General features: G+C 40.4%; 1 protein-coding gene across 1 annotated transcript in view; it reads right to left on the minus strand.

Annotated features, from left to right (window-relative positions):
* The window catches only part of PLEKHG1 (pleckstrin homology domain containing, family G (with RhoGef domain) member 1), a 155046-nt gene that overhangs the window by 63781 nt on the left and 66417 nt on the right, over positions 1–24848 (minus strand). Inside the window, exon 2 of the mRNA XM_012655571.1 lies at positions 18142–18647. Within this exon, the coding sequence (XP_012511025.1) occupies positions 18142–18549 (408 nt within the window). The 5' untranslated portion in view covers positions 18550–18647. The remainder of the gene's footprint in view (positions 1–18141; positions 18648–24848) is intronic.

Below are 24848 nucleotides of genomic sequence, written 5' to 3' on the forward strand. Positions count from 1 at the left end.
AAAAATGAGAAAGAGGAGATAGGGGAAACAGAGTAAAAGAGAAGAGGGGGAGGGGAGAAAGAGAAGGAGGAGGAGGGGAGAGGAAGAGGGAGGGGGATCTGGCACCCTAAATAAAAGTTATAAGCAGCTTCTGCTGCCGCTGTGATGTCAGTTTTCATTTCAGGGTTCTCCTAATTTATGATATAGGGCTGATCTTATTGGCAATATGTGGAAGTCTGTTAATGGCTCTGCGATGTTTGAGTAAGAATAGGGAGGTTTCAGCCTCATTTACCTTCTATAATACTTGCAATACATGAGCCATCAGTAAAAAATGTCAGGCATGGCCTTCTAGTTCAGCTGTGACAGATGATACATGTGCCAGCTCAGCCCCCTCTATTGTCTTCCTACTTCCTCCTGGGAGAGGGGCTGCACCAGGGGATGGGAGGCTGCATCTAGAAGGGCGGGAGTTGGCAGCTCTTCCCAGGAAGAGAACTGTGGGGAGGGGGATGGGGAATAGGGCTTCTGTTAAAAACAGAAATGTTGAAATACATCTTTGAAGACAATCGGGAATATTTGTTTGGTTTTCCCCCAAAGACTTTAAGCGAAAAAAAATTTATGAACTGAGAGTCTACAGTAACCTAGTGATAGAAACAAGATATGAAGAAACAGGATTAGTATTAACATATTAAAGTTCTTAACACAACTAGATGCCTATCTTTCTATACTTCTGACAACCGTTAGGGAAATCAATTGTCTTTGTTCACTTCATATTGATATCATTTATTTATTGACTTCAGATTGATGTGTATAAGTGTAATAAAACCTAAAACGTTATAATAATGCAAAAGAAATTTGGCACAAATATATCACTAAAATTAGTTTCTTATACTATCCTTAGGTATAATGATTCGAAAGGTTCTTACAAGAGTTCCTTCTGTAATCATAACACAGCAGAAAAATGTAATTTTCTGTTGCTTTGTTAAATACTTATTTTAAAAATTGTGCTTAGACCAGCCTGAGCAAGAGCGAGACCCCGTCTCTATTAAAAATAGAGAGAAATTAATTGGACAACTAAAAATATATAGAAAAAATTAGCCGGGCATGGTGGCACATGCCTGTAGTCCCAGCTACTCGGGAGGCTGAGACAGAAGGATTGCTTGAGCCCAGGAGTTTGAGGTTGCTGTGAGCTAGGCTGACGCCACAGCACTCTAGCCCGGGCAACACAGTAAGACTGTCTCAAAAAAAAAAAAAAAAAAAAAAGTTGTGCTTAGAGTTTCCAAATTACACTGATGACATTCTGTCATGCAAAAGCTCTTAAGAGAGGTGGGCACATGGCCATGAAGAAGTCCTGTTGCATCCTGAAATATCTTTCCACACTTAATTTCAACCAACTATTCTTTTTTTCTATATTCTTTAATCCTATCATTATCTCTAGCTATCAAAAAAGAAAAAAAAAGTTTTTCTAGGATAATCTACCTGCTTCTGAATGAACATAAATATAAAATGTCTAGAAGTCTTCACAATGGACAAGTGACGTGTTTACCAGAGAATCACTTGGAGTGAAGCTCAGTGCCAGGCCCCCAGTGGGTGCCGGCTACACCGGGAAGTGAAAGAGGGTTATTAACCACTGTCTTGAGAATGATCCCTCCAGCTGCCCTCTCTTCGGCCAGCTCTCTTCCTCATCAGGTTAACCTCACATAGCATATTTTTTTAAATTCCTTTTTACTCTCCAGGTCCCAAGCCAGGTAAGGAAGCAGACAGACACACGTAGGCTATAATCCTTAAAGTGGGAATGGGAACACGTGACGGGACGGACGGAGGAGGCCTGGGATGTCTTGGCAATACTTTAAGTACCTGAAAATAAGAAACTGATTCATCTCAATTATAGTCAGAGTACTCCTAGTGTAATTTGAAACATGGTAATTAAGGAAAATTAAATAAAGCCCAAAGGTTTTTCATATGGGAAAAAAAGATCAGTAAAATAAATATACATTATTAGATAATCTGAATTTTAACTCCTCCTCACGGCTATTTATCATCATTATTGTTATTTTAAGGTTTATTGCTAGGTACTGAGCTGTCTGCTTTATGTGAATTATCTCATTTACTCTTCACCGCAGCCCTAGGAAGTGGGCCCCATTATTAATCCTTTTACTGGAAACTTCGAAAGGTTCCGTCGCTCTCCTAAGGTCACAGAGAGAGTAAATGACTCAAGTAGAGCTCAAACCAGGATCTACAGACCCCAGCCTGGGCACTGGAACCCTGTACCGTCGTGTCTAAGGTTGTATCTTGACATACTATCTTTGGATGGTAAGAGAGGTTTGCCGCTGATTTATTCTGAGGATTAAATGTCGTTTTTGGCTGGGTGAGGTGGCTCACACCTGTGATCCTAGCACTCTGGGAGGCCGAAAGGGGAGGATCGCTTGAGCTCAGGAGTTCCAGACCAGCCTGAACAAGAGTGAGACCCTGTCTCTGCTTAAAAATAGAAAAATTAGCCAGGCATGCTGGTGCGCACCTGTAGTCCCAGCTACTCAGGAGGCTGAGGCAGGAGCAATCGCTTGAACCCAAGAGTTTGAGGTTGCTGTGAGCTAGGCTGACACCATGGCACTCTAGCCTGGGCAATAGAGTGAGACTCTGTCTCAGTCAATCGATCAATAAATGTAGTTTTTACCAGGTATCAGGTAGGAGCCTACCAAAAACAGCCACCCTCATTGACCAGGGACCTCCCACGTCCCAGGATCCTCATACACTGTATCTGGATTAGCATCAGTTCCACTCACACACAGCCCAGGGCATGTTTTCCCATCAACCAAGCACACCAGCTTTCAACCACCTGCCATTTTATTATGCTTCCAAAATCCTCTTCCTCCCTTCTCACTAATGCGTGGTTCTCATACTGCTTCAACACAGCCCACTTCCATCTCTAGCCACCCCATGGTGGGTCACCTGGTCTATCTTTACAGGCATGACTGTCTATAGCTCCACCCACAGGAACACGCTCCTGTCTAAAACCAGTCTCGTGGGATCCCTGCCGATGCATTCGTCAGCCCTCAGCACCACGCTACTTGCAAGGACACAGATCATTACATGATGCAGGGCTGGGAAGCAGAACGCGTTAAAGCTAGAGAGTAGGAATCACTTGGAGAGGAGCACCAATCAGAAATGAAGAGAACTACCAGCTCTGAAGGCGCAGCGCTCAAAGCAAAATGCCGATGTACCAAAATGGAACCGTACATAGAGGTTCAGGACCTGGCTAGAAAAGCATCCCTGTCACTGTGGCCAGGTGACTGTAGTAGGTGTTCGAACACTTTGCGTGGGGGCATGTATGAGGAGGCAGCTTCTCAGTGACTTCTGACACACACACACACTTGTGTGCACAACAGTCTGGGGTTTTTATCCAGGGAGCTCTCACTTCCTCCATGAGCTCTGCACATCACTTCAATATAGCAATGGCTTAAAAGCCTTCACTAAACATCAAAATGGTGACTGACGTCTGCCGCAAACACATTTCCTGTTCGTAAATCAAATCACAACCCACGCTTCACCTGAGGACTCTTAATTCTACAGAAGAAATTTTGCAATAAGGACACCAAATAATGACCCACTAAAAACAGGAACAGCTTTTCCACATACACGTTACCAACTATTGCATGTTAATTTGAACATGTGTTGAGCAGTAATGAACTATATGGCTTATTTAATGAATTGGAACACTTTCTCATCTATTTTACTGAGACAGGAACAGTAATATAGGTAATTCTCATAACAGTTGGTCTGTATACAGTAGGTGCCCAAATACTGTTCACTTAATGGATAAAAAACAAGGCCTTAAAGACAAAAAGCCTTGTGTTATTTGTGATAAATGACTTGGAACTCTAACCCTGAATGAAATAAAATTCCAAGCAGCCAAAAAAAGGCAGAGGCTACCTGGACAATATTAACTTGAAGAGGAAAAGACTGGGAGACATTAGCTCAACTTCCCATCTACTGAGTTACACAAGTTGATAATGACCCTCAAGGTCAAGCTATTCTACTTGAAAACTGCAATGCAATGAGGTTGTATATATTAAAATAAAGAATCTGCACAAGGACTGACCTCTTTATGGGCAGCTTTTCAACACGATGAACATGATTATACCCTGGTGGCATTAGGTAATCCACTGCTAAATATGGAAATGCATAGGCTAAGCTATTCCGTTCATTGTACCCAAAACAATGAGCCCTTAGGATATATCTTATTGCTTCACTGTGACATTGTTGATCTCATCACAGTAAAATCTTACTCAAAAGTTATTTATTGATAAAGAGATAGTCATGGGCTTGATGGTCTGCAGGGAGCTGCTCGGTGCAGATGGTGCTGGGGGCATCTGTCCTCAGCAGGGCAGGTAGACGAAATGATGGGACATTCCCCAGAAACTCAACTTTCTCAAAGAGCACTAGGCAGGGGCTAAACTCAAAAATTTCCCTCTGTCATACTGTCCTGGAGGTCGGGTCCCAATTTGTGCCCATAGGATGAAATATATGATTTGGGGAAAACTCTTTTTTCTCCTCTTTTAAATCTAAAGTGCAATGTCCATGGCCATCTGGTTACTTAGACGTGAAGAAGGCAGTAAGACAGGGCTTGGGGGCAGAGAAAGGGGAGGATGAGCGCACACACTCATTAAACAAAGTTTCCATAGTGATTTTTCAAGAGATTGTATGAATTTCTACAGCACCAATTTTTCAATCTGAACAGAAATGTACTATGCTTGTTTTTGTAATAGATGCAGTTTCCATAATGCCGCAAATCTGCATTCCCAGGACAGCAGATTTAAGGGAGCACAGAGCAAGGCACTGGGGAAAGGATGCTGGATTCAGGAAGGCCTCAGCTGCAGTGCTGGCTCCAGGTGCGGTGTGGTGGGAAATGCACCAGCTGCAACCTTGGGAGAGCTACTTGCCTTGCTGAGACTTCAGTGCTCCAGCTGTTAAACGCCTAGTCATCATTCCAGGGGTTAAACAACGTGGTGGTCGGTTCAAGGCGCCTGGCACAGGGGGCCCAGCACACGCTGGCTGGTTGCATGATCTCTGGTGGCCTTCTGTGTCTCAGGTTCCTCCTCAGTAGAGCAACAAGCAAGGTAGACCAGATCAGAGCCTCTTTTGGTTCAAAAGCAAATGAACTCTATCTGCATACTGGTAAATTATAATAAAAAGTTCTTCCTCCCCCCTTTCTCTGCCACTGGCATTAACAGTGCCCTAGGAAGGCTAATTGACTTGAGCAGCTTGTTATTAGCCATCAGTGTTGGCAGAGAGTACAAAGATTATTAGGGGAGACATATACATTAAGAAGTCCCGATGCCACCTAAAAGTTTCCAAGAATCCCCACCCTGTTGCTATGTCTACCCAGATACTAAATCCTGCCTCTCCCACATGTATTGCTTTTGAAACTGACTCATCCTCTCTCTCATCACTGCCTGGGTCTTGTTTTCATCTCTCATGTGGACTTCTGCAAGGAAATCCTAACCAGTCCCTCTATTGTGGGTGTTAACCCTTTCAATGTTTCAAATCAATGCAGCGTAATTTTCTAAAACTCCAATTTGATGGCATGCCTCCCACGCAAAATCCTTCAATGACCCCCCACAGACTTCAGCACAGAGGAAGGTCCTTCAGGGTCTGTGGTCCCTGCCTACCTTTTTGGGTCATCTCTGATCACTTTCTTGCTCCCCTCTCACTCCCTGCCCCCAAAACACACACACACCCTCCTCCTTCAGGAATGCCCCCGGTCCCCTGCCCTCTCATGCCTATCTTTACCTATTCTGTTCCCACAGCCAGGATTGGCCTTCCTGCTCACCAACACCTGGCTAACTCATCCTTCAAGATTCTTCCTGGGAAACCTGGGCCCTTCCTGCCTCCTGTCTGGGTCAGGCATGCTGCTGAGTATTTACACTTATAATTCCATGATAAAGGAAGCATAGTCATCATGTAGTACTATAAAGTCTCTTCATAGCTCCTTTCATCCCACAAAACTGATGTCAACAATTAGGAGGAACTGTGCTTTACTTTCCCAGCACTGAATGTTTGTAGACCCAGGGATCCTGGAGTGAGTTCCCAGAAACTTGAGCAATGTGCTAACAGGGCGCAGCAGAGCTTGGGAAGGTAAGGGTTAACTGAGTCCTGCTGCTCCGTCTCCAGCTAAGTGGCAGGAGTTGTATAGACTCCTAACCCAGCCCCACATTCCTCACTGGCTCCCGCCTTTGTTGCTGGGACAGCATTTTTACAATACCACCTCTTGAAGATGACAAAGGTCCCTAAACTATGCAGCTTCGGTTTTTTTTTTTTGTTTGTTTTTTTTTTTTAATGCTCTTCCCACCCACCTCACTCTTGCCTTTGCACAAGAAAAGAAATGCTTTTTAATCAAAAGTAGATTAACTCTCACCCTTTTCTCTCTGTGCATTTGCATTTGGAACACCATTTACTAGGCTATAAACAGACCCCTGGGTGGAGTGATTTATCCACTGTTTTATAGAAAACAGGACAAAAGCAGCGGTCTTTTCAGCAATTCTGTATTTATGGTCGGCTGCAGCTCCGAGGCACCCGTTCCTACTCATCTCCCACTCAGAGCTTTCTGAAAGGTTAACAGCATTCCTGTAAGCCCCATTAGAAAACTGGAGGGACACTTGTAACATTTCTTATTGATCCAAAAGAGAAAAAGGCTTTTTTGAAAAGAAAATATTTTAAAGTATGAAGGAATGGCTCCTCCGTCCCCACACCCATGTCCTTTAAATGCTATTTTGCCATTTGAAACAGCAGACCTAGGCTGTGGCCTCTCTCCATTTTTGATGTGGCCGATCTATGTGGCTGGTCGTTATGGAACATTTTATATTAGTTTAAAAAACAAAGAATCTTAACATTAGAACGAGCATTCAATTTTGCTTTGGGTTGGCTAGATGCTTGCAATTTCTCATCACGTCTGTATTATTTTCATAACATCTCCTCGCTTTACAGAGTAAGGATGATTTACTGTTTATAAAGTGTCGTCTCACTTTTGCTAAGGGATCAGTTACCGTACAAGAATTTTCCTTAAGTATTAAAAGTTAATTATAATTAAATTCTGATACATACTACAACATGGCTGGACCTTGGAAACATGCTAAGTGAAATAAGCCAGACACAAAAGGACAAATACTGTTTGATTACACTGATGTGAGGGGACCTAGAATAGCCAGATTTATAGAGACAGAAAGCAGAACAGTGGTTCCCAGGGGCTGGGAAGAGGGGAATGGGAACCTATTGTTGAAGGGCTACAGAGCTTCTGTTTGGGGTGGGGAAAGAATTCTAGAAATGGACGGTGGCAATGGTTGCACAACACTAAGTATAGTTAATGCCACTGAGTTGTACCATAAAAAATGGTTAAAATGGTAGGAGTTACACATATTTCACTGTAATGAAAAAGACTTACAAAGTTAGTTATAATTAAAAACTCACTGTTTATGAAAGCCAGCCATCAATGTATTTTAGATGTTATTGCAAACATTATGAAGTTTTTCTTGCTATATCGGCCCATCAGTAAGGACTCCAGTCATGCTTGCAGCCGTAATTGACAAGCACACTTCACCGAGTGACCAGGGTGAGCCTGCACCCGTTCTAAAGGGCCTTACATTAATTAGTCTACTAAGGAGTTCTTTCCTCTGGCTCCTTGGTGCCATCTCATCACCTCCCACCCGCTCCACTTGCTATGGGGCTAGGAAACCAAATAATTAAATTTATTTTAAACATGTAGGGTAAATAGGCTCTTAGTGAGAACTTGGGGCCTCTCCTTGGGTAAAGACACAGGATTTACTGTCTGGCATTTGAAATATCTATTTTGGCTGCTCAAAGGGCTTACTTATTTCCTGGTTGCATTCTTGAGAGCTGAGGCTGGTGGAGATACGATCACCAGTCATCAGTGGACTTAGGCTTCTTGAATTAGACTGATTTACAGAGGATGAGGCCGAGGTCAGACTGGTGATTTGTCTGTCCAGGGGCACACAGCTGACTGTCAGCATAAAGCAACCCCAGTTTGACTCAGCTCAAATCAAAATTCTGAAGAAAATAATTCATTCTGCCATTGCAGCCCTCCATTATATTAGAAGTAAATTCCAACTAATTTAGTTCCAGATAAAATAAAAATTGCAACAAAATATAACATATCCTTGTTAACTTGTAAAGTTAGAATTTTCTGAAATACCTTAACATAGATTAGAGAGCACAATGTTACAATACTTTAAAACCTGTCAGAAATTAATTTTGTCCAAATACCAGTTATATTAACAATCATAGTATCTCTTATCTGAATTCTTAGTATACTCCTAGCACTCTGCTAAGTATTTTACCCGGATATTAAATTTTCACAACAATTCTATCATTCTCATTTTAAATGATAAAAATATAGAAACTTAGAAAAGTGTAGTAACTTTTCCAAGATCACACAGGGAAATGGTAGAGCCATGATTTGCATTCAGTGCTTGTAGATTTTAAAGTCCATGCTCTTTGTCATTTTGTTACATTCCATGGGGATGAAGAGGCAATTGTGCTGCCTTTAAAAGTCCGTTGTTTGCTTTAAAACAGAGACAAAAAATTCCCATTAGGACAGTGGCTCTCAACATGGATTGCCTACCGAGATCTGGGGAGCTTTAAGGAAAGCTGATCCCAGCTCCCAGAGACGGGATTTCACAGCTCAGGGAGTGGCTTAGGCAGCGTAGCTGTAAAAGCTCCCCAGCCGATTCTCATTCATAGCCTCTACTTTAGAAAAAGCCCTAGTTTTTCAGCTGTTCCTTCTTAATAGATTTCTTAGGTAACAGCTTTTAATTGCTCAAATAATTGCCTCTTTGAACATGTTTATGCAGGCTTACTATCCTTGGCATAAATCTAGCTGATGACCAGTTACTTTGGTGTTTGTCTGAGAAGGTTGTTATATTTTATTTATTCCTATTTTTGGAGTAGGAATGTCTTCTAGTGGGTTTCATTACCAACAGCGGTCTTTGAATAGTCTAGATTATTTCAAATACAAGTAAATTCACACATTTCATCAATAACCCTCTTTTCCTTATCCCTTTTTGAACTAGACCCGAAACTGCAGCACCCACTCCTCGTTCAGAACAGGAATTGGCAAAACAAGGTCCCAGAGTATCGACTGGTCCGTTAATCATCACAGGTAGACTAGCCTAGGAAGACTCTCAGATCTGGCAGGACAGCGGAGCCAATTTCTTACCCACAAAAGGCTACCTATATTTGTGCTAGGTGGGAAAAGGGCAATTTCAAGGATTGCTTTAGACTTGTCTCAGAAAGTTACAACGAAGTGACCCCAGTTGGTCCCACTTCCCCCTATAGCGCTCCTCCAGTTTTGTCTGAACTGCGTAGTAGCCGGAAGTAGACGAAACGTCAAGCTCGTCCCTTCACATATGCCTATGTTCAATTTCATCCTTGTCAATGGCTGAGATACAGAAAACTGGGCAAATATGTTTCCAGAAAATTTTATTAACAAGCATTAATGAGGACCCACCTTAATTTGTAAGGAAGAGGCACTCAATAAAATGCTTCTGAGGTTTTCCAGCTGTTTCTAAACTAAATGGCTGAGAGGCAGGACTAGGATGCATCCTGGCACCGCCAATATTTAGCTGCAGGGTCTGGGGCTCACAGCTATCAGCTGTTGAGTGTTCACCTGCTGCCAGGTCTGTGCTAGGCACTTTACAGACATTAACTCATTTAATCCTCACGATGTCCTAGGAGATACATGACATCTTCCCCATTTTAAGGTGAAGAAACTGCAGGTTACAGAAGCTAAGTAATTGTTCAAGATCAAAGGTAATAAATGACAGCACTAGGATTTGCCTCCAACAGGGCAAATCTGTGGGATCTCTGGATCTCCATTTCCTCATGTATGAAAATGACAGGGTGGTACCAGAAAATTATTCAGCAAATATTTACTGATGGCCTGCTAAATGTCAGATACAGTGCTGCATGCAAGGAATATAAAACTTACATATAAAATGTTATTAAATATCAAACTTAAACAAAACACTTCTTGCTCTTTCGGAATTTATAGTCAGACCTGAGTTATTTCCAGTTCAAAAATTTGCATGATTGTAGTAAATAAAAAATCCCATAGAACTGGAAGCAACATAAGTGTGCATCAACAGATGAATGGATAAACAAAATGTGGTTTACACATGCAATGAAATGTTATTCAGCCTTAAAATCTTATCACATGGATAAACCCTGAAGACATTATACTAAGTGAAATAAGCCAGCCACAGGATGGACACTGTACGATTCCACTTACCTGGGGTACCTAGAGTAGTCAAATTCATAGTCATGGAAAGTAGAATAATGGTCCCCTGATGCTGATGGGAATGGAGAAATAGTGTTTAATGGGTACAAAGCTTTGTTTGGGATGATGGAAAAGTTCTGGAGAAGGATGGTGTTCATGGTCATGCAACAATGTGTGTACTCAATGGCACTGAACTGCACACTTAAAAATGGTTAAAATGGTAACTTTTATGTATATTTTACAATTTTAAAAAAATGACTTAAAAAATTCAAGCTGGCAGCTATATGCAAGCTGCCATATAGAACAATGCCACTCCCTTCAAGTGGCAAAATAATCCACTTGTTTTGTGGGGAGAGGAGAAATCAAAAACAAATGATCAGAAAACAGTTAACTACTAAATTATGCAGGTTGGCAAGTCATGCATCAGCCTAAGCTTCCTCTTCCTTTTCTAGGTGTTCTAGAACCTGGGTGAAATTACCCTGTTTGATTTAGTTTCACTAGGTGCAAGTAACATCTTTTCTTCGGAAGAAATTTCCGGCCATGAGAAACTTCTCCCAGCTGAAGATTGGTGTGTTTGGAACATAATTTCCTGAATTCTATAATTTTCTACCCATTCAGAATAGTCAAGATGGCACACAAAAAGTAGCATGATTCTAACCCAACTGAACAGGACCTGTTTTAGCAAATCTTCAACGGAATTTTGCCCACAGGCAGTCTCTGAAATATATTAGCAGTTCTTTAGCAGAGCAGTAATAATAGCTACTCAAACACCCGAGTTAAGTGAAATTTTGTGAAATATCTTTTCATTAAAAGTCAAAATGTTGCCTTAAAAGAAAAGCCTAAGAGAATAAAAAATAACTTTTCAGTTGCAGGCATATTTGAAAGTGCTTAAGCACTCAAATGAAATGAATAAAATAAGTCACAGCTTCTGTCTGTATTCCACTTTTCCCCTCCAATTATGCTAAGTCTGTCCTTTTTTTAATACACTAATTCTGAATCTGAAAGTGTAGGTGGAAAATACAATTCTAATTTTAATGTCAGAAATATACTGATATATTAAGTCTCCTTGGTGTACAAAGAGTTTCATAGACAGCAAATGCAAGAATGTTTGACTAAAGTATGCAAACTCTTTTAGTAAAAGAAAAATTTCCTAAAAATATTTTTATAAGAAACCATGCTAGTTTTCAAGAATATGAATCAACTCTCAAACTAAGAGCTTGAAATTCTTTTAAACCATTTTTTCTTATAAGGTGGAAATAAAAAGTACATTAAGGATATTTGTGGTAGTTTTTATTAGTCTTATTTAACATTAATGGAAGAGCATGTTTTTTTGGCAATGGGTGTAGTATTATTTAATCTTCTATTCTGAGCAAAGGGGAGGAAGGAGTGGTGAGATCTATTTGTAATAGGGCATAATATTCCAAAGAATAAGTACAGTCAGTTCTGCTGTAACATTTGTTTCGAAAACATGAATTTGTTCCCATGCAATTAATATGTTAGGGAGCAATTTGAACTGAATTCAAATTTCTGGATTTTGCCTTTGCTTACACAGGATTTCATCTACGAGAAATACTTGGTGAATGCAGAAAATTGCACCCGGTTCCAGAGAGCAGCACAGGAACACAAAACACATGCACACACCTGACCACCTACTTGGGTTTCCGAGCCCCGCCCCCACCCAAAGCAAGCTATGAGCCGCACCCATCCGTGTCAGTGGGTCAGCTCCCGCCACTGTGGGTACCTCCTCCAGGACCCTGCCCGCAGCCTCCCCTCTCTAATGGTTTTCTTTCCTCTTAGTCTGTATTTTTCTTCTGTGTTCTTTTTCTCTCTTATCTTTCCTTTCTCTCACTCTCTCTTGCTTCCTTTTGTTCTCCTCTGGAACACTGGGTGGCGAATGTGAGAACCTGATGGCTTCCACAAATGACTTCAGATCTTTTTCAAGGTGAAGCATCATATTTACTATAGTATGTATGTATTTCTTAATCATTAACATGTATAAAACTGTGCCTCCATTTTTGTTAGATTCCTATCTTTTTTTTTTGAAGTGATAACTATGTAGTGTGTTTATAAGCTGCTGGGGTCTATTGAGATGATGGGGTTGGTTACAAAATTTAAGGTGTCATGTGACACTCACTGCCTACCATGCTCACAGGAGAATCTGATCAACATAGGTATTTTCGGTGATTTTCCTAAGTTGTGACTCAAGATCTGGCCATAAAAGTTTGGAATGAATAACCCGACTGGCCTCAGTCACGAAGTACACATGAACTCCTATGTAAGAGCAACTCTGCAAACTCAGCTGGCTTTGCTTTTACTAACACTGCCTGCCTTGAACTTTTCCATTAGCGATCAGTCAGCAGGTACTTATATATTAACAACATTAGAAAAGCGCAAACTCATTAGGGATAGAAAGAGGTGAAAGAACCGTTCCCTCCTCTCCCTCCCAGATCAGACTGAAGTGAGTAGAGCCACGAACACTCAAAATCGCTCAGTGTTGCCACCTGCTAAGTTTGTGTTGCTGTCATTGAGGTGGGAGTGAGGCAGAGTGGAGAAGAAGGGTCATAATAACAGCAACAACAATAAAGATGTGGAAATAGTCAAAGTGAGATTTTGCGGGATTAGGTACAGTGATTAGATGTGCTATTTGAGGAACAGCTTTTAAATAAGCAAAAAACTAACAAGTTTGCTTTTAAATTACCACAGATCTTAAATGGTTTTAAGAAAGATCTCATTCACCCATTGTGATAAAAAGTCCTTGGAGGGAAAAAAAAAAAATGAGACACAGTCACATAAAAGTGCTCGAATGCCACATAAAAGTACATGAAATTGTGCCAAGCACTGCAGTGTAAGTTCCGTACTAAATCCACCTACACAAAAAAGCTTCATTAAAAACAATCCCCGCCAACTCCTACACTCCAGCATTGAAGACATTTTGTTTCCCCTCAGGATTTAAAAAAACTTTAGTCTAAATGAACCTTGTAAAAAGTGTCAGGATAATAAATGTTATTTAAACTGGAGGGAAAGTATGGAGGGGGACATCTGCAAACAAAAAGACGAAATCTGTGACGATTCCCTTCTTCTCAGCAGCCTCCTTTCTTGATGCAAAACCTTTCTCTTTTTGTCTAGTGTCCTAAGCAGCTATGGCTGGTCCAGGGAATGCCCAGAACCCCTCTAATTATTATGGTTTATTAGGAAAGAGAGGAGCAGAGGCACAAGCTGCCGTTTCCACACCAAACAATGTCTCTCTCCAGCAGGATCAACGGGAAGCCAAGCTTCATCAGAACTGCCTCCAAACTCCAGTGTCCCCCTGGGGGAGGAGTGCCCCAGGACAAAAGCCAACCCAGATTCTATTTTATTCCCAGGCCCAGTTACGGGGTTTCCTTCTCTCATTCTGCACAAATCTGGGAGAAGGCTTGCTTCTCAAGCATAAGATAGTTCTCCAGTTAATTTGATCCCTGCAGTACTAAGAGCAGCCTCTTCCCTAAGCTATGGCAATGCGCAGAAGAACTTTCGATGTGTGTCACTAACCGTGTGAAAAGCACCCTTCTCCTTTCTACCTACCCTGACACTGTCTGTACACTCAATAAACAAAGAGTCCACATAGACTAACAACCAGAACTGGGGGACTGCAGATCACCATTCGAATCCTCGTTTAGCTACCTACTGCTTCTGAGTCACGCTGAATGTTTCTAACAAAGATATGCTTAAGCATTGGATGTTTAAATTTTGAACACTGAGGCTCTAATACTTCTTAGCTTTTTAACAAACTTTATGGATAAAGGTGCTTGAAAAGGATTTTAGCTCTCTAGTATATGATAGAAAAAAAATAAAAATCATGTTATACTTAACGTTTTACCCACTTTTTTCCCCACTACACATGTCCTCGACATCCCAAAAGATGACTTAATTTAGCATCTCTTAGAGCTCAAAGATGCCATTTTGTAGTAGGAATGTAACTTCTCATTACACAGCATTATATAACATTATAAACTATTTAAAAACTTTACTAAAAGGTTAAAACAGGCCATGAACTATATCCGAGGCCAAATTTTATGAGGCTCTCAAAGGCTCTTTTATATAGATCATTTGGGAAGATTAAAGAAACCCACTCTACCCGTGGCTGTCCCTACTCAGTCAGTCGAAAGTCCTGTTAAACATGAAAGAGACCCTTATGTTCTACTTTCTAACTATGGATTACTCTCTCTCCCAAATTCTATCAGTGGCTATTTTACTTTTAACTTTTAAAACTTGCTTTCATATTTATTATCTCATTTTATTTGTGAATGCTCTTGGGAGCCATAAATAAAAACAGAAATAACAGCCCCATTGTTCCTTTGAGTACGGGTGATAGGCAAGATTTTACCTCCCTCTAAAATGTCAAGTGTGCAGACAGAGATGACTAGGATGTTGGGATGATGAGCAGAAGATGAAAGAGGGGACAGGGGCCTAGAGAGGAGGCTCTGGGGGAAAGCAAGCCACAAAGAGCAATAGGAGTAAGAAACCACATTTTTAAGTTAAACTTTTAGGAAACATTAGGAATGCATTTCTGAATCCCCAAATGGCATGGGAAAGGAAAAATATCTATATATGTAGGATTATTTTAATACAATGTGTCTACATGTTGGAAAGAAAGGCACACAACCTCCTTGGCATGTGAAACCAACATCTGGAAATTCTGTTGCCCAGCTAAGGTTGAGAAGTCTCTCTTCTTGGAAACGAGCTACTCTGATATTGGGACCACGTTGAAAGGTTAAATCATCATTTGTGTTAATGTCTCTTAAGTCAGTGGATGTATCTCGATGATCTTTTGCAAAAATGTTGCTGTTTACAAAGCCTAAAAATGGAATATGAACTTGAGCTGTGAGGATTATATATCTACATGGCACACAGGTGAGATGCACCGCTTGTGGGGGGAAACTAATTAAACCGAAGAGATTCAATAAAGCAGAGTGCACAAAGTCAGAAATTATGCTACTGTATAAATGAAAGGTGACTTATTAGTTATCTCTAGAAACCATTAGACTGTTTGTTTTTTTTCTCCCAGAAGTAATTTTTCCCTGGAACACATCAACTAAGAGGAAAATCTATCTTTTAGGATGGGAAGAGCTTATCACAATAGGTAATGAGCAGCCCCCTTCCCAATTTAAAATTCTGCATTTGAAAAATGGAGGCTATTAGAGAAGTCATCTACCAAATTATAAAAACAGGTTTTTATAATTATATAACAGGTTTTTATAACAGGTTAGAAAGGTCAAGGAAGACCGGTTTTAAAGGAATTGATACTCCATTTTAAAAGTATACCCACGTGAGTCTTTATTAGGTCGAGTTGCTGCAGGTGGGAAGATTGGTTACTCTTCACAAAGGAAATAACTAGACAAAATGGTCGAACCACTCTGTTAAGGTTGTGATCTTGAGAAACAGGTGGTCACATAGGCAAAGCAGATGGAGGGGAGGCTTCAACCGACCAACCCCTGATCTGAAGAGATTCCAAAGTTTCCTAGGAGGAGAGGGCAAAGCATTCTAGTGACTTCCGGAACAAGGGGGCATCTACTTCTTCCTGCCTTGGTGCCTCCCCAACTACCCTCCTTTCCCTAATTAGCTTTTCGCCTCATATTTTAAGTGGGTTCATTCAAAGTAATAATGTTGGAATCACCCCTTTAAAAAAATTTCTCTAATTAAATTTCTGTTGTCATGAGTTGGCTAATCTGATGATTTTTTGTGAAAGACTTTAGGTAAAACATAGTATGAATAGTGATCACTCTTAACTAACAAATTCAGAGGAAGCTGGCGATGATTCCAGTTTCGATTAATTGCTCACCACGTGCCAGGCACTGTCGCGTCAGCTTTTCCTATATTACCCAATTCTCTTAATAGTCCTGTGAGGCAGGTACTGTTTATTAGTCCCATTTGACAACTGATGCAACGTGGCACAAAGTTATGGTCTAGGACAGGGGTCAATAAACTATGGCCCTTGGGCCAAATGGGCCCTAAAGATTTCCTGGAACCTCCAGGCCCCTTTTTTGTGTCTACAGCTGCTTGTGCGCTTCGGAGACAGAGCTGAGCAGTCGTGACCCAGACCTCAGGGCAGTGGTCCCCAACCTTTTTGGCACCAGGGATTAGTTTCATGGAAAACAGTTTTTCCACGGATGGTGGTAGGGAGGGAGGTAGACAGAGCTTAGGCAGTGATGTGTGGCCCTGTTTTCTTAACAGGCCACAGACCATATGGGGCCGCAGCCCAGGGGTTGGGGACCGCAGCCTTAGGGCCCATAAGGCCTAAACTGAGTTTTACTCTCTGATGGTGTATAGAGAAAGCTCACCAACCCTTAGTGTAAGACATGGTTAATTCATGGAAAAGGCAAGAACATTCGGACAACTTCAAATAGAACTTATGCTGAAACTTTCTTAGAAAAAAAATTCTGTCTTTACTGTTTTCTATCATTCATATCTTACCTTATTAACCAGTCTCAGGACAAAAACAGTGCTCATGGAATACCAGTCTAGTTACTAATGGTTTCTCTCTCAGTAAGATGAGTTTTGATTAGGTGGAAATGTTTCCAAGAAAGAAAGGAAAAAAGTACAGACCAAAGAGAGTTTGAACAACCATACGTTTCCTGAGAGATTGTAAAACTTTTGGCTCTTTCATGGATATTTAAGTACAAATGACATCATAGTTGGAATTTTTAAGAAATTGGCCTATTTTATTCAACATTTGGTACCACATATTGTTTTGGTTGACCATCTATTGACTTTTCTATTTTTGCTGGGAAGGTATGTCATAACTATTTTTAGTAGACAATGTCTGGTTCTATCATTTGTGGAACTCAACACACGATCATGCTTTAGAATTTTTTTCCTAAAGCTATAAAATGTATTTGATGGAGAATGTGCTCATCAGCAAATATTCTACTATATCGTGGGACACTTTTACATTAAATGTCTAAAACAGGAAATAGGCACTAACAAAAGAATTTGGTGTGTTACTAGGCAGCAAAGCAAGTGTAGCTTTAATATATAAATTTGCCCTTGAGATAGTAACAATTCTAATTATAATTGAGAATGAGTTAACATCTGAGCTCCTCTAGTAATTCTTACGTTATCCTTTAAAACCTACCTATAAATCAAAATTAAATTAAGAAATGATTTCCATAGGATGTTATCTGGTACATAAACCGAGCTCAATTCACACAGAATAATTTGTGTAAGCAATTTAGAATTATAATAATTTATGTAAAACCATTTGCCATAAAAGTGACCAGAAAAAAACCACCCAAGACAAGACAAAGCCCACAGTTTTTCTGTACCTTTCATTGCCTTTCCCATACAGCAACCGAGACTGGGAGCAGGAGAGAACAGAGACTCCAAGCTTGTCTGATCGTTAGAATCACCTGGGGATTTTCAACAGTTCCGCTGCCCAAGCCACACCCCAGGCCAATGAAATCACTGAGGGTGGGACCCAGGTGTCAGTAGTTTTGGAAGCTCCCAGACACCAGCAGAGAGCGGTGATTAAGGCAAAGACAGCTGATGGGTTCAGTTGGATACACCTGACACCTACACACCAGGAGGCTTAAAGTCTTTCTTCATGCTCATCTGCTCTACTATGTGTGGGGAACTCTGAGATCTGTAGTGTAGGATTAATTAACACAACCTTCTGGTCCGTGCACAGTATCGTCGTTCTTGCTAACACATAACGGATTTGTTAATGAAATATTAAGAGGATTTTAACCCCAGTGAGTGCGGCCTTAGGGTCTCTCTTTCTCTTGTAAACATTCACACACTTTCTACATCTTAGGAGACATGAATGTCCCCAACACCTGGCTCTTTATTTTGCAAGCATATTTCTCCTGCATGACAGACGTTAAAAGCGAAGTCTGCCTTACCTCTACGATGCTTTTTAGATCTTGCACGTAAGTCCTCTCAGTCTCCAGAATTTCCTGGACGACTCTATCCACGTAGAGGAGCTTGGGGCTGGTGGCCGAGTCTGCAGGTGTCTTGGGTGTCCCATTGGTGTCCACTCTCCACTGGGCCCTGGGCTGCCTCTCGCTGGCCTCGTCCGTGTTCTGTTGCCTGGTGGGGTTGTCCCTCTGCAGGTCGCTGCTGGAGAAAGGCCTGGCTGGCATCAGCTCCAGTTTTATGGCCCCTGCTTCCTTATCCTGGTTAAACAAACCCAAGTGGCTATTTGAAACTAAGGTCGTCCTGCTGCCGAAGGAACCATGGCTGTCCCGGGAGGAGGCTGAGGACGATGTGGAGCCGAAGCTGACGGGTCGGTCGCTGTCAGAGAGCTCCATGGTCTTCAGTTCTCGGGAGCCAGAATGCCTGGCTGTCGTCTTGGGAGCTGGAAGTTTGGTTACAGCTGATGGCACTTCAAGATGCAACTGGTGTCCATCTACGTGCGTTAAAGAAAATAAATACGAAGGGCAAGATAAGCAAGGTAGGCAAGTATTTTGAAATTCTATCAAACAGAAGGTTGAAAGGAGGTGAAAACCTAGCCCAAATGTATATAGTCAATAACAAAAAGATGGAAAATTAATTATAGAAGGAAATGCAAAGGTACTTGTGGTCAACTGAGATGCAAAATTAGAGTTTCTACAGCGTCACCTTGGGAGTCTGTTAGAAATGCAGAGTCCCAGGGTCTAGCTTATGCCTACTGAGCTTTAATCTGTATTTTAGTAACATTGCAGTGCAATTTACACACACTAACGTTTGAGAAGCATTATTAATACATCTGTTGGCTCAAAAGTGTGACCACCTGGAATGACTCATATGCAGATTACCCAGATTTACTCAATTAAAGGCTCAGCAGACACGGCTTGAGGAATGTTACTTTAACAAGCACCACAAGTGGTTCTTATGTACTTAAAAAGGACCCTCTGTGATTCTTACGGAGTTTTGAGAAATGTCCTAGGTTTTAAGTATTCCATCATAATTCCACAAAATTTTGGGCTAGAATCCTGGAACCAATACCATTTGATATAATTGATGCTGACAACTTTACATTTTACCTGTATACAGCATTAAAGAAAAGGGTTGCCTGGACAGTAATTTTCTAACACCTGGCAAGAAAAGCAAAATAAGATACAGTCATTGCCACATGATGACATTTCATGGACTGCACACACAAAGGTGGTTGCAGCAATAGCCTATACCATATAGCTTAGGTGTTTAGTGGGCCATACCATCCAGGTTTGTGGAGCCACACTCTGAGTTTGCACAACGATGAAACTGCCTGAAGACAAATTTCTCAGAATGTAAACCCCATTGTGAAGCTACGGATGACTGCATTAAGACCCACAGCCCATTTAAAATGTACCCTCTCACATTTCTCTAAATCTCTTCTTAAAAACAGACATTTGTGGCATATATCAAGTTATACTATTAGAGAGTCTGTACAACATTCCACAAGTAAAGTTATAACATTGTAATTGTACAATTAAATAATAAATATAGGAACTAAATTATGGGAAAACTTATGAGAAATGGGGCTGTTTGTGTTTAGGACTGGGCATAAAAATAGTCTGACTGCTACATCAAAAGCTCACTGAATATACATAGCATTTGAATATGATCTTGGGTCCAAAAAGCACCTACATGAAAAACTAACCTTTCAGAAACTATTTTCGTGAAACACTCAAAGTTCCAGTCTTCTTCATTTGTAAGGCAGGATCAACACTTTTTTCCCCCATGATAATGAGATTCCAGGTTTACAGAAACAAAATGCCTTGTGATAAAGGATGTGATTAATGAAGAAATGTGCTTTGTTTAGGCAGGTTACCTTATTACCAAAATCCATGTTTACAGGGTTTTTTAGAAAAATAGAAGAGTGAAACTTATGTTTAGAAGGTTATAACATGACACACGCAGTAACAAGAATATTAATGATCACTTTTCAACAGGAATGTGAATTTGGTTTGACTCTATAATAAAGATCATCAAACAGCTGGTACCAATATTTTTAAAATATAAAGAATTCATCAAGTCTACTATATCCTTCAACATACTTTTTCTAGATAGTTTATATTCATGGCAAATATTAGTAAAAAGTTATAATGCAAATATTAAAATTATGAATGTAAAATAAAGGAACTAACTCTGAGTCAACAAGAAGGAATAGTATGAAATGTGTAGGAAATGAGCAATTTATCAGAATAACCACTACCACATGGTATGAGTTTGCCACAAATTTTTAAAGCTTTTGCAATATTCTTCTGCTTGCTCTATAACAACTTTATGGCCTATAAAACATGAATTGGTTATAGTAGTTAAAATGCACTTGACCTAAAAAGCCTGATCCAACTTGAGTGTGGCAAAAATCCCAGAAGCAGCCATGCTTTTAGGGATGCTTGCAGCAAAAGACGCTTGCTCACTTTTGGGACTGGTGTTAAAGCTACGGGCAGTTCAAAGTAGGGGCAGACACAAGGTTTTCTTTCCACTGGCATCCATGACCATGAGGTTGATCTCACTGCAGGAAATGGATACTAACTCGGGAAGTATATGAGGATACTTTAAGGTCCCAAGGGTCCAATGAGGCTATGATTTAGGACCAAACATAAGTTGAATATATTATACTATATATGAAAGGCCAGGACATCTGGAAAGGTCTAATCCCCATAGATCTGGATACACGGATCTCCAGGGCAAGTTCTGATTTTCTAACTATAGATAAGAATCAGTCTCCTCTCCAGTATAGAAAACCATCTTTAACACAGTTACAGAATTCTTGGCATTGTATTCATTATCACGACTAGTAAAAAATGAACACAATAGGGAGACACATTTCTTTCTTACCATCATTTCTTTTCTCCGCTTTCCCCCTTCAAGTTAGACACCAATATCGGGACCAAGGGATCAAATTGTTTTTAGAGAAGTCCATGTGGGGCTGTTAGGAATGATAGCACCTTTAAAAATATTTTGAAAGGCGGGTAAAAGTGGGATGTGAAACTCAGGTCAACAGGCGATCCCTTCATGGACAGATCTTAAATAGTAACTTGACTTGGGCACGGTTCCAAGGAAGGCTTCCCAGGTCCCAACACCAGGCGACGTGCTCGACGCCACCGGCACCAGCCTGCCAACCAGGCACTTTATAAAATAGAATATTTCAGATATTTGGTATCTGTGGTATTTAGTCAAGCTTCCTGCCCCAAACTAAATACCTTCTAAAATCACCAGTGACAGAAGTGAAACATTTAAAGTCAGGTCACCATCACCACCATCATCGTCACCAGCAGCGCAGCATTTTCCCAGAGCCTTCTCACCCACACCATCAAATGAAGACTGTGACTCCCAGTTCTGCAAGTAATATGAGCCTGCATTTGCTAAGGGATAACATTTTTCACGTTGATTCATTGCTTAGAAGATATTTACAGTTTTCTCACATACAGAAATGTACCTCATAAAAACTGTCTAGTCTTGTTCTCACCTTCCTCAAAATAATTTAAGATTTTCATCCTGTCTGGTCTATTCTTTCTAATACAACTCACAAATTATTAATGTTTATCTTTACAGTTGCACTGCTCAACACAGTAGCCACTGGCCACACGTGGCTACTGAGCACTTGCAGTGCGGCCAGTCCGAATTGAGCTGTAAGAGCAAAATACACACCGGATTTCAATGACTTCGTATGAAACAAAAATATAAAATATCCCATTGATAATTTTTGTATCAATTACATGTTGAAATGATATCTTGGAGTAGTGGCTTAAATAATAATATCTTAAATTATTTTCACAGGTTTCATTTTACTTTTATTAATGTGGCTATTAGAAAATTAAAAATTACATATGTGGGGGTGGGTGAGTTGGCTCATGCCTATAATCCCAACACTTTGGGAGGCTGAGGCAGGAGGATTGCTTGAAACCAGGAGTTCAGACCAGCCTGGGCAACATTGTGAGACCCCATCTCTACAAACAAATACAAAAATTAGCTGGGTGCAGTGGCACGTGCCTGTAGCCCTAGCTACTTAGGAGGCTGAGGTGAAAGGATTGCTTGTGCCCAGGAGTTTGAGACTGCAGTGAGCTATGCTCAGGCCACTGCACTCTAGTCTGGGTGACAGAGTAAGACCCTGTCTCAAAAAAAAAAAAAAATTACATATGTAGCTCGTATATATCTTAGTTGGGTAATGTTGATCTGTTAATAGAAGTCTTCTAGTTATATTATTCTTGAAACTTTATACCTTATCAATCTTTGTTCAAATAATAGTGAATGGAGAAATGCAAACAACGCAGTTTGTCTTTTTTTCACTCCATTCATTAATACACAATATTGTTACAAATGAGCAAAAACAGAGTTGGAAGACAATTGCTGTGCAGTAGACACTGGGGTAACTGATTTTCCACGATAAACTGAAAACACCCAGATAAAAAACTGTAGAGCAAAGAAGCTTTTTCCTTTGCCTTGAGTGAAAGGTGCTGGCAGGCTGTATTAGTATTCTGGTAGTTTACCGCATTCCTTCTCATAACTTCGCTTTCTTCCAAAATCCCAAACACAGGGCTAATAATATAACAGTTTCTGAGAACTTTTGGCCAAACCTTGCTAATGGTCCATAGCCAGTCGATCATTTGACCATGAATACCCTAAAATAAGCTGGTTCCAGCCACCTTGAGGACTGTGGTCAGTCTGACCCACGGCAAACCTGGAGGTGGTGGGGTGGAAGCACCTGCAGGGGGGCCTCAGAGACCTGTTGATTCTTAGAACTAGAAGGACTAGTTAGCCTAAAATAAAATATTCCTTTTTTGGGCCATCCTTGAAAAAAGGAAAAAAGTGGCCAGACAGCTCCCACGCAGATATGCTTTCACACATTTTACTTCATGGAAAGTCCTTCTCTCTCATTTTTTTCTAGGCGAAAGAGCTCTCATTGCTTGGCTTTTCTTTGTTGACTCTTCAAACTTCCACTAATTGCTCTCCTTTGGAATACCACTGCCAGAATCAAAAGCAATACTTCTTGGCTCTAACTGCTTTTGCAGGCTAATTGAAGTTGGATAGAACATTCCACGGCCTCCTGTGACCATGTTTGCATGTGGAAGGGAGTATTTGATGGTCCCACAGCCTCCAGTGCCCAAGGAGAACCTTAGAAGGCAAGGCAGAAATTCTTCTCACTGCAGGGACTGAGGAGGATCAGGATTTCCCAGTTCTGCTCATTGCTATTCTAGACATCAAATACCTAGTCTGAGTCCCTTGGCAGGATACTCATGGAAGTCAAGAGAATGTGTTGTGCCCGCCAATAGATAACTAAAATTATGTAGTTTCTTGTTACACCTTGCGTGAATCCCTCAAGGAGGGAGAGGTCACAGAAAGACTGAAGTATAAGCAAGAAGTTATTCTGTCAGCTAGTAAAGTCCATTTAATATAGAGCTAGTCTTTGGCAGAGCCTCAAAGTCATAAGCAACAATTTACGCCATGAACATATCCATCACCTCCAAAGTTTTCTTATGCTTTATTATTTATTATTATATTTTATGATGAGAACACTTAACCTAATATCCTCTTTGAAAAATTTTAAATATGTAACACTGTATTGTTAACTATAGGCACTATGCTGTTGGACTTACTCATCTTGCATAACTGAAAATTTCTGTCTTTTCACTACTGTTTCCCTTGTTTCTTCCTCTCCCCAGCCCCTGGCAACCACCATTCTATTCTCTTCTCATATGAGCTTGATTATTTTAGATTCCTCATATAAGTGGTGTCATATAGTATTTATCCTTCTGTGTCTGGCTTATTTCACTTAGCATAACATCCTCCAGCTTCATCCATGTCATAACAGCAAGATTTCCTTTTTTATGGCTGAATAATATTCCCATTGTGTGTATATACCACATTTTCCTATATCTACATGCAAAAGCATGAAAATGGACACTTATCGTACACCAAACACAAAAATCAACTTGAAATTAATTAAAGACTTTAACATAAAACTGAAACATAAACATGAAATTGTAAAACTTCTAGAAAAAAATAGAAGAAAAAAGCTTTATGACATTGGTCTTGGCAATGATTTATTGGATATGACACCAAAAGCACTGGCAACAAAAGCAAAAACAGACAAGTGGGACTATACCAAACCAAAAATTCCTTTCCACAACAAAGGAAACAATCAACAAAGAGACATCCTACAGAGTGGGAGAAAATATGTGTAAACTATGCATCTGACAAGGAGTTAATATCCAGAATATATAAAGAACTCAAACAACTCAAAAGCAAAAAACCCAAATAACCCAATTAAAAAATAGGCAAAGAAACTAAATAAAATTTCTTCGAAGAAGACATATAAATTACCAACAGGTATATGAAAAGGTACTTACCATCACTTAAAAAAATCTCATTACCACTAGAGTCAGTAAAGCAAGTATTTGTACAAGAAGATCAAGAATGGGAAAAGATACTTTGCAAAAATTGTCTTGTTCAAACTAGAGGTACGGGGTTGAATGAGGAACAAAGATTCCTTCAACCTGTAAAATCTGATAATCATGTAATTTACTGATTGATTCCTATGTTAGTTGCTATGGTATGAATGTTTGTATCCCTTCCAGATTTGTATGTTGAAACCTGATCACCATGGTGATGGTATTAGGAGGTGGCGCCTTTGGGAGGT

The sequence above is a fragment of the Propithecus coquereli genome, unplaced genomic scaffold (assembly GCF_000956105.1).
Source record: "Propithecus coquereli isolate 6110/MARCELLA unplaced genomic scaffold, Pcoq_1.0 Scaffold48, whole genome shotgun sequence".
Taxonomy (NCBI): Eukaryota; Metazoa; Chordata; class Mammalia; order Primates; family Indriidae; genus Propithecus; species Propithecus coquereli.